This window comes from Herpailurus yagouaroundi, unplaced genomic scaffold (genome assembly GCF_014898765.1).
Source record: "Herpailurus yagouaroundi ecotype Mexico unplaced genomic scaffold, PumYag 220, whole genome shotgun sequence".
Taxonomy (NCBI): domain Eukaryota; kingdom Metazoa; phylum Chordata; class Mammalia; order Carnivora; family Felidae; genus Herpailurus; species Herpailurus yagouaroundi.
The window spans coordinates 2,174,896-2,182,584 of record NW_024412451.1 but is presented as its reverse complement, the minus strand read 5'-3'; the positions used below and the strand labels follow the sequence as shown (position 1 = coordinate 2,182,584).

Genomic DNA, 7,689 nt, shown 5'->3' with positions numbered 1-7,689 from the left:
GAGGGCCCGGGGTGTTTCCCAAGCGGAGGAGAGACCAGACTCCCGAGGCTCAAAAACTCATCTTTATTGGGAAGACTCAAAACAAACAACCTGTATCCCCCACCTTCAGGCTTGGGGAAGGAGAGCTGAGGATCTGCACCCTTCTCCCATATGTACACTCCAGAATCCGCCTGGAGAAGGCGCCCCCCTCTTGTGGGGGTTGAGGCAGCTTTACAAGCTGGTGCATGGGAGCCAAGCCCCTTTTCCTCTCCGGACTCGGTTTTCTCATTTGTAAAATGGGCTCAGGGGAAACCGGTGCTACGGAGCTTCTGACCAGCGCTGAACATGTCCCATTCAGAAGGATGAGGAGGTCGGAAGACTGACCAAGGGTGGCCCAAGGGGATGGAGGTGCTGGACATCCGGGTTGGGTTTTCAGGGCTCCTTCTACCTACTTCCCTCCCGCCCAGCGCCTCTCTCCTCCAGCACCTCGGGGCTACGTGGCCTCGGGCCCCGGGGACAGGAGCCCTCCCCCAAATCCGACCTCGCGGTACTGGTTGGGGAACATGTTGCTGCCCACAAGGCTGGCAGTGCCCCCGTCCCCGGGGCCTGGGGCCTGGTATGAGTCCAGTGTTATTGGCTCGGGGCCGGAAGGCTCTCCAACAGTGGGCCCTGCAGCCCCGTTGCCCGTGACAGCGCTGGCGAGTGGCGGCGCCGGGGGCAACATGTCCAGCATGGTGAAGAGTGTGGGGGCTGTGGCGTCATCGTAGGCAAAGCTGTCGTCCAGGAGGTCCGGCCCCCCTGGGGGCTCCAGGCCGGGTAGGGACACGGGGCCAGGGAAGAAGTCTGTATCCGGCAGCAGGGCTGACGGCGGGAGGAACGGGCCTGCAGGGATGAAAAGACCGAAGGAAGCAGGGCAGGCTTCAGGGTCAACTTCTGGCCCTGTTCTATCTCGAATGCCCCGATAGTGCTAAATGCGTTATTACTGTGGCCTCTGTTAATCCCAAGGAGACCCTTGGAGTAGGGACTATCACCATTCTCAATAAGCAAACTGAGGCAACCTAATTCACTCACACATAGCTGGCGAGTTGTGGACCCAGGGTTCAAACAATGCTCCTGCAGTGCTAGGGAGTTTTTCCAAAAAATAAGAAAGCCGAAGAGTCTCTAAAGCCCCTCTGCCCCCCTCCCCCATTATAGACACAACCCGAAAAGAAATCCCCGCACATGGGAGACCCAAATGAGGAGTCACCAGTCCCCAAATTGGAAGGTAAAATTATGTGTCATCATAGGAGAGTCTCTCTTTGCAACAAGACAAACCTCACTAGCAAAGGTATATTACGCTTATCTCGGAAAGAGACCCAGGACTACTGGGACTCTATTTCCCAGCCTCGCTTACAGCTTAATGTGGTTATGTGACTAAGTTTTCCTCGCTGGAATGTGGGCATGATGGCTGGAGCTGGGGCAGCCACCTTGGACCATGAGATAGAAACTGTGAGGTGAAAATGGCTGGAGCTTGCTTGGGTCTCTGATGATCATACAGCCTCCAAACCATCCCAGGACTGTCTATCGCTGATTATCTGAGAGAAGACATAAAGTTCTACCTTGTCAAAGCCCCTGTTAATTTGGGGTTTGCTGTGAACGCAGCTAAACATGATCATAACAAATGCAGGTGGCATTCCCGATTTCTGGCAAGTTCCTAAGATCTGAGCATGAACTCTGTGCCAGCCACTGTGCTGTGGGACATGACCTCACTAAATTCTAAAAGGGACCTTAAGAGGTAGAGTTTCCGTCTGACAGATGAGGTCCCCAGGAGTCACCCGGAAGTCTCACCGTGGCTAAATTCGGGCCTCAGAATTCAAACTCCGTCTGATCCCATGAGGCCATGCTCCTAACCATTATACTATCATGCCAGAGCAGCTCTGCCCCAAGGATGAGAGAGGGGGACTTTAGGCACTAGGAAACTGGGGTGATGGAGGAGGCAGATGAATGGCAGGTGGCTAATGAGGAGAGGCTGGGATTGGTGGTTGCTATGGGCGGAGCTCTGGAGGCACTGGTTACCAGGGGCAGTGGGTAGAGGGAATAACAGGTGACACTTGAAACCTCCAGGGTGGGGCTGGCTGGGTCCAGGTTCAGCTGACTCTGGCTGGGAGCTGGGTGGCTGGGGTACTGGGAGGGTGGGGGGGGGGCGGCGTTCTTCCAGCTGGTCAGTGGGTGGGGAGGCTTCTGATGGCAGCCAGATGGGGCTGCGGTTCATGGGAAGTGGAAGCTGGCGTGTGAGTTTAGATGAAGGCAGGGGTCGAACAGGCCAGAGGGTGGCTGGGTTAGAGAGGCTCTCAGTGAGAGTTGGCTGGCCCTGACACCCACCCCCACCTGCCTGCCATCCACTCCCGGCTACCTCCTTCACACAGCGCTTCACCACCAACCTACAAAGATGGCCACGTACAGCTCCCCGCCCCATCACAGACCAGGTGGGTGACCTCGGGTAAGACCCCCCCCCGTCTGCCTCTCTGTCGGGCCGTGCGCTGAGCGTGGAGCCTGCTTGGGAGTCTCTCTCTCTTTCCGCCTCTCCCCCACTCGCTCTCACTCTCCCAACATCAATAAATAAACGTTAAAAAGTACATTAAAATCTAAAAGGCCCGTGAGGTACGCCTATGGTGAAACGCTTCAGAGGAGGCCCTGAAGCTCTGACCAACTTGGCCATGGTCACCCAGCGAGTCAATGGCCCAGCTGAGATCAGAGCCTCCAGACTGTGTCCAGAAATCTTATTCTTTCTACTTCAGGCTGCTGCCTAAGTGGTGAGTTACTGGCCTTGTGCGAGGTGGGGGGGTGTGGGGGGGCGCTGAAGAGGCCAGAAGCACCCTCACCCTGCTTCAGAGGGCAGGGACCCACCCGTGCCGTGACCCACCTGAGCCGTGGTTGGGCAGGAAGTGATCCAGGAAGGCCGGCTTTTTCCTCCGCCGTTTGCTCTCGATGCCATGGGGGTCTAAGGGAAGGTGGAGATGAGGAGCCCTGGACCCTCACAGCCCCGCCTCCCCAGCCTAGGACTTAGCCATCCCCTCCCAGGAACCTGGAGATGGCTGTGGAAAGGGGCATAAGGGACACACCGGAGCTGTTCAGCTCCCCAAGGACGTCCGGCATCCCCCGTTTCCGCTTCTTGTCCACTCCGTAGCTGTCTGTTCAGGAGACACCGGGGGGCAAGGGAATCCATCAATAATTATAATTAAGCGTTAATTACAGAGACCGTTTAGGAAGTCCTTGACTTGCTCCGGTTTTTGGCCAACTAATGCAAATAGATGTCCACATCTTAATCAGAATGAAAAACCCAAATCCACTTCTAGCCACACTGGCCTCTTTGTCGTTCCTGGAACACGCCAGGCACAATCCTGCCTCAGGACCTTTGCACTTGCGACTCCAGCTGCTTGACACTATTTCCCACCTCCCACCGCTTCCCTCAAGAATTGCTTAGACATCCTCACGTCCTCAGCCATCCCTTTCTCCAGGAAGTCTTCCCTGATCCCCAAGCTTGGGTCAGATGCCCCCTCGGAGTGACCTGAGTCCCCCGAGCAATTCCATCCCCACTAAAGGACTATGACACTTACAAGGGCAAAGCTGAGGCTATCTTGCTCACTGCTGTGTCCCCAGCACCAGCCAGTACAGGGCCAGGCATGAGCCAACGTGCTGAGGGGACAAATAAAGACTCCCCAAATGCCATCAGACAGGTAGCATTATTTCCATTTTACATAGGAGGCTGAGGTTGAGAGAGGCCAAGTTCACAAAACCAGTTAAGTAGTGGACCCCAGTCTGTGCAGTCATGAACCTGCATTTTACTTCTGCCTCTTCCCCTGGCCCCTCTAGGCCAAAGACCTGGTCTCTGGGCAGTGGGTCACCCTGGATTTCTGTGGTTACCATGGTCCCGAGGCAGGTACGTGAAGGGCAGAGGCTCACTGCAGACCCCGTCGGTGAGCCGCTGCAGGAAGACGTTCACGGTCACAGGCTCAACGATTTCCAGGTCCTCATAGGGCGGTGTCTTGAACACAATGGCGATCTGGCGGTGCACATCGGCCTGGGAGAAGTCTGCCCGGCCTTCCCAGGAGGCCCTGCTGAACACCACCGATATATCCTCTGGCGGGAAAGTGGCGACATCAGCTGAGCCAGGACACTGGCCCACTGGGCCCCCAACACGTTCAGCCTCCCCCCAAATCAATGTTGATGTTTTTCAAGTATTTTTTTAAGTTTTTGCAATTCCAGCTGATTTTTTTTTTTTAAATGAGTTCCACGCCCCATGTGGGGCTTGAACTTACGACCCCAAGATCGAGAGTCACACGCTCCACCAACCGAACCAGCCAGGTGCCCCCGATATTGATAGTCTTAAGCATAAAACTAATCATCGTGGCAGCTAACCTGTTGAGCACCTACTCGTGTGCTAGTCACTAAGTATCTTAAATATTTTTTATGTATATTATCTCATTTAATCCTTTCAGCAACCTGAGCGGCAGGTAGAATTAATATCCCCACGGTGTCAGAAGTCCCCCAGACCATTGTCAGATTCAGTGATTCACTAAGGGGACCCACAGGACTCAGCATATACTCATACTCATGGCTGAGATTTATTACAGCAAGAAGGTAATGAGCGTCCTCAGTAAAGGGAAAAGATTTTGCCTGGAGTAAAGTCCAGAGGAAACCAGTCACAAGCTTCCAAGAGTCCTCTCCCAGTGGAGTCGCAGAGAACATGCTGAGTACCCCCCCCCCCGTAACAAACTGTGACAACACGTGTGAAATGCGGTCTCTCAGGCAAGCTCGCTGGACACCCTGGCACCCCGGGGGTTTTTATTGGGGGTTGGTTCCATAGGCACCGTCTGCCTGGCACATACCAAAATTCCAGACTCCCAGAAGCAAAGCAGGTGTTCAGCACAAACCACATTGTCCATGCAAACAGTTTAAACACAGTGAGCCACTCCCATCAGTCAGGGAATGGTGGGAGCCCTCTCGACACCCAAGATTCCAAAAGCCAGCCAAGGGTCAGCCCTTGAAGTAGGCCTTTCAAAGGATAATAGTCTCAGATCTACTGTGCCAACTCTCCTACACAGCCACTTTAATTTTTTTTTAATGTTTATTTATTTTTGAGAGAGGGAGAGAGAGAGAGAGAGAGCACGAGCAGGGAGGGGGCAGAGAGAGAGGAAGACACAATCTGAAGCAGGCTCCAGCCTCTGAGCTGTCAGCACAGAGCCCCAACTCATGAAACTCGAGATCATGACCTGAGCCGGAGTCGGACGCGTGACCGACTGAGCCCCCCAGGGGCCCCGAGTATGATTACTTTTATTAGCATTATACAATGTACTAGCTTCAGGCCTGGCACTCAGAAATTCTCATTAACGCTAACTCTTTGTAGTGTAGTTCTTGGGTAGAGATCCCGTAACATCCCAACACCAGCTCATTTTAGGGATGAGGAAATGGAGACTCAGGGTGGTGAAGTCACCAACCCAAGACTGGCCAGTGAGTGAACGATGGATCAGGACTCACATCTGCCTCTAGTTAGTTGCACACACCTAGAACAGTTTCCCTGCTCTTGGACCCCAATCCCAGGCCCCTAACAATCTCCTTGGCATTCCTCAGATCTTGGCTCAAATATCACCTCCTCTGGGAAGCCTTCCATGGTGCCCAGACCATGTCTGGTCTTCTTGTTGTTCAGTCTTGGTGCTTTCTCTTCTTCCGTCTTAGCATAACTCACCTTTGGAATTTGTCTTTATTTCCTTATCCCCCCCCACTGAACTGGGAGCCCTGCGAGAGCAGAGCCCAGGGCTGTCTCTGTCACTGCTATGTCCCAACACTGCCTAGCACAAGGGCCCAGCACAGAGAGCCACTGAATCACCATTTGCTCATTCACTCAAAATTCTAAAAGAACCTCCCATTCCTGGGGGGGGGGGGGCACCTGGGGGGCTCAGCCAGTTGAGCGTCCGACTTCGGCTCAGGTCATGATCTCGCAGTCCGTGAGTTCGAGCCCCGCGTCGGGCTCTGTGCTGACAGCTCAGAGCCTGGAGCCCGTTTCAGATTCTGTGTCTCCCTCTCTCTGACCCTCCCCCGTTCATGCTCTGTCTCTGTCTCAAAAATAAACGTTAAAAAAAAATTTTTTTTAAACAGTTTAAAAAAATTTTTTTAAAGAGTAAGGGGCAGCCGGGTGGCCCAGTTGGTTGAGTGTCTGACTTCGGCCCAGGTCATGATCTCGTGGTTCGTGAGTTCGAGTCCCACATTACGCTCCCCGCTATCAGCATGGAGCCGGCTTGAGATCCTCTGTCCCCTCTCTCCCTGCCCCTCCCTCACCTGCATGCGTGCTCTCTCTCGAAAATAAATAAACATTGAAACAATTTTTAATTTTAAAGAGTGAAACTTGTGGCAAAAAAAAACAAAAAAAAGTACAAATTTTTTTTTTTTTCCTGAGAACGTCATGTGTGCTTGACCCTGGACTGGGTAGTTCTAGGGACACAGCTGCTCACCAAGACAGCCCTAGGTCCTACCCTATACACCCCAATGGGGGAGACAGATGTTAACTATGTAATCACACAGCCTGAGAAAGGATTGAGAAGGATCCCTGAAGCTGTGACAGGCTCTCCCACTCTGCTCCCCACCTGCCCCAATGGCCTTGCTGCTCCTCCAACACTGGGACCTGCTACCACCCCAGGGCCTTTGCACTTGCTGTTTCCTCTGCTGAATCGCTCTTCCCCAGAGAGTCACACAGATCCCTCATGGCTCCCATAACATACCCTAAGAGTGGTCTTCCCTGACCCCACTGAGTAAAATTGTGCCCACAAGCCTTCCAGCCATTCTTCCCTATCTCCTTTCTCAGAATTGTTTTTCTCCAAACACTACTTTTTCACCATCTTCCTGAATTTTTTTTCAACTCTCTTTCTCTATCTTTTTTCTGTTTCCTCCCAGAACAATGATTAGGAGCACAGACCACCTGCATTCAAATCCGGTCTCTACCGGCCTAGCTGTGTGACCTTGTGCAAGTTACTTAACCTTTCTGTGCCTTAGTTTCCTGTCTATAAAAGAGAGATAATGATTGGATCTACCTCCTAGAACTGTTAGGCAATTAGATGATCTAATGAGTGATGCATACAAAATGCTTGTAAGACGGGTGCCTGGGTGGCTCAGTCAGTTAAACATCCGACTTCAACTCAGGTTATGATCTCATAAGTTCGTGGGTTCGAGCCCCACGTTGGGCTCTGTGCTGACAGCTCCGAGCCTGGAGCCTGCTTCAGATTCTGTGTCTCCTCCCTTTCTCTGCACCTCCCCAGCTTGCCCTCTGTCTTCCTCTCAAAAATAAATAAACATTAAAAAAAAAAAAATCTAAAACAAAAACCAAAGTGCTTGTAAGAGAGCTTGGCATATAGAAAGCGCAAGATAAACATTAGCTCTTTATCACTGCTGGGGGTGATGCGATGTATAATAGAGTCACATGACAGAAAACGCAAAGGATACAGAAAAGACATATATGGTAAGAGGGAAAGCTCTCCCCAGCCAGGCAATGCGGCGGGCACCTGTTTTTTATGAAACCCTCTCTTTGAAAAAGGGACACTTGAACAGACACGAATGAAGTGGGGGAGATATTTCTCCCCCTCTACATTTTCCTCCTCCCGTAGCCCTAGCACAGCCGTCATAAAGCATTTATTTATGCAACTCCAGGATGTTAATATCAGAGTTGGGGGGGGGGGGGGG

At 52.5% G+C, this 7,689-nt stretch overlaps 1 protein-coding gene across 1 annotated transcript in view; it reads right to left on the bottom strand.

Annotated features, from left to right (window-relative positions):
• Positions 1-40: 40 nt before the first annotated feature.
• Positions 41-7,689, bottom strand: part of RELB (RELB proto-oncogene, NF-kB subunit) — a gene marked incomplete at its 5' end in the record, with an annotated part of 12,694 nt that continues 5,045 nt past the window's right edge. Inside the window, 4 exons of the mRNA XM_040457362.1 lie at positions 41-861; positions 2,882-2,959; positions 3,081-3,149; positions 3,883-4,098. Of these exons, the coding sequence (XP_040313296.1) occupies positions 473-861; positions 2,882-2,959; positions 3,081-3,149; positions 3,883-4,098 (752 nt within the window). The remainder of the gene's footprint in view (positions 862-2,881; positions 2,960-3,080; positions 3,150-3,882; positions 4,099-7,689) is intronic.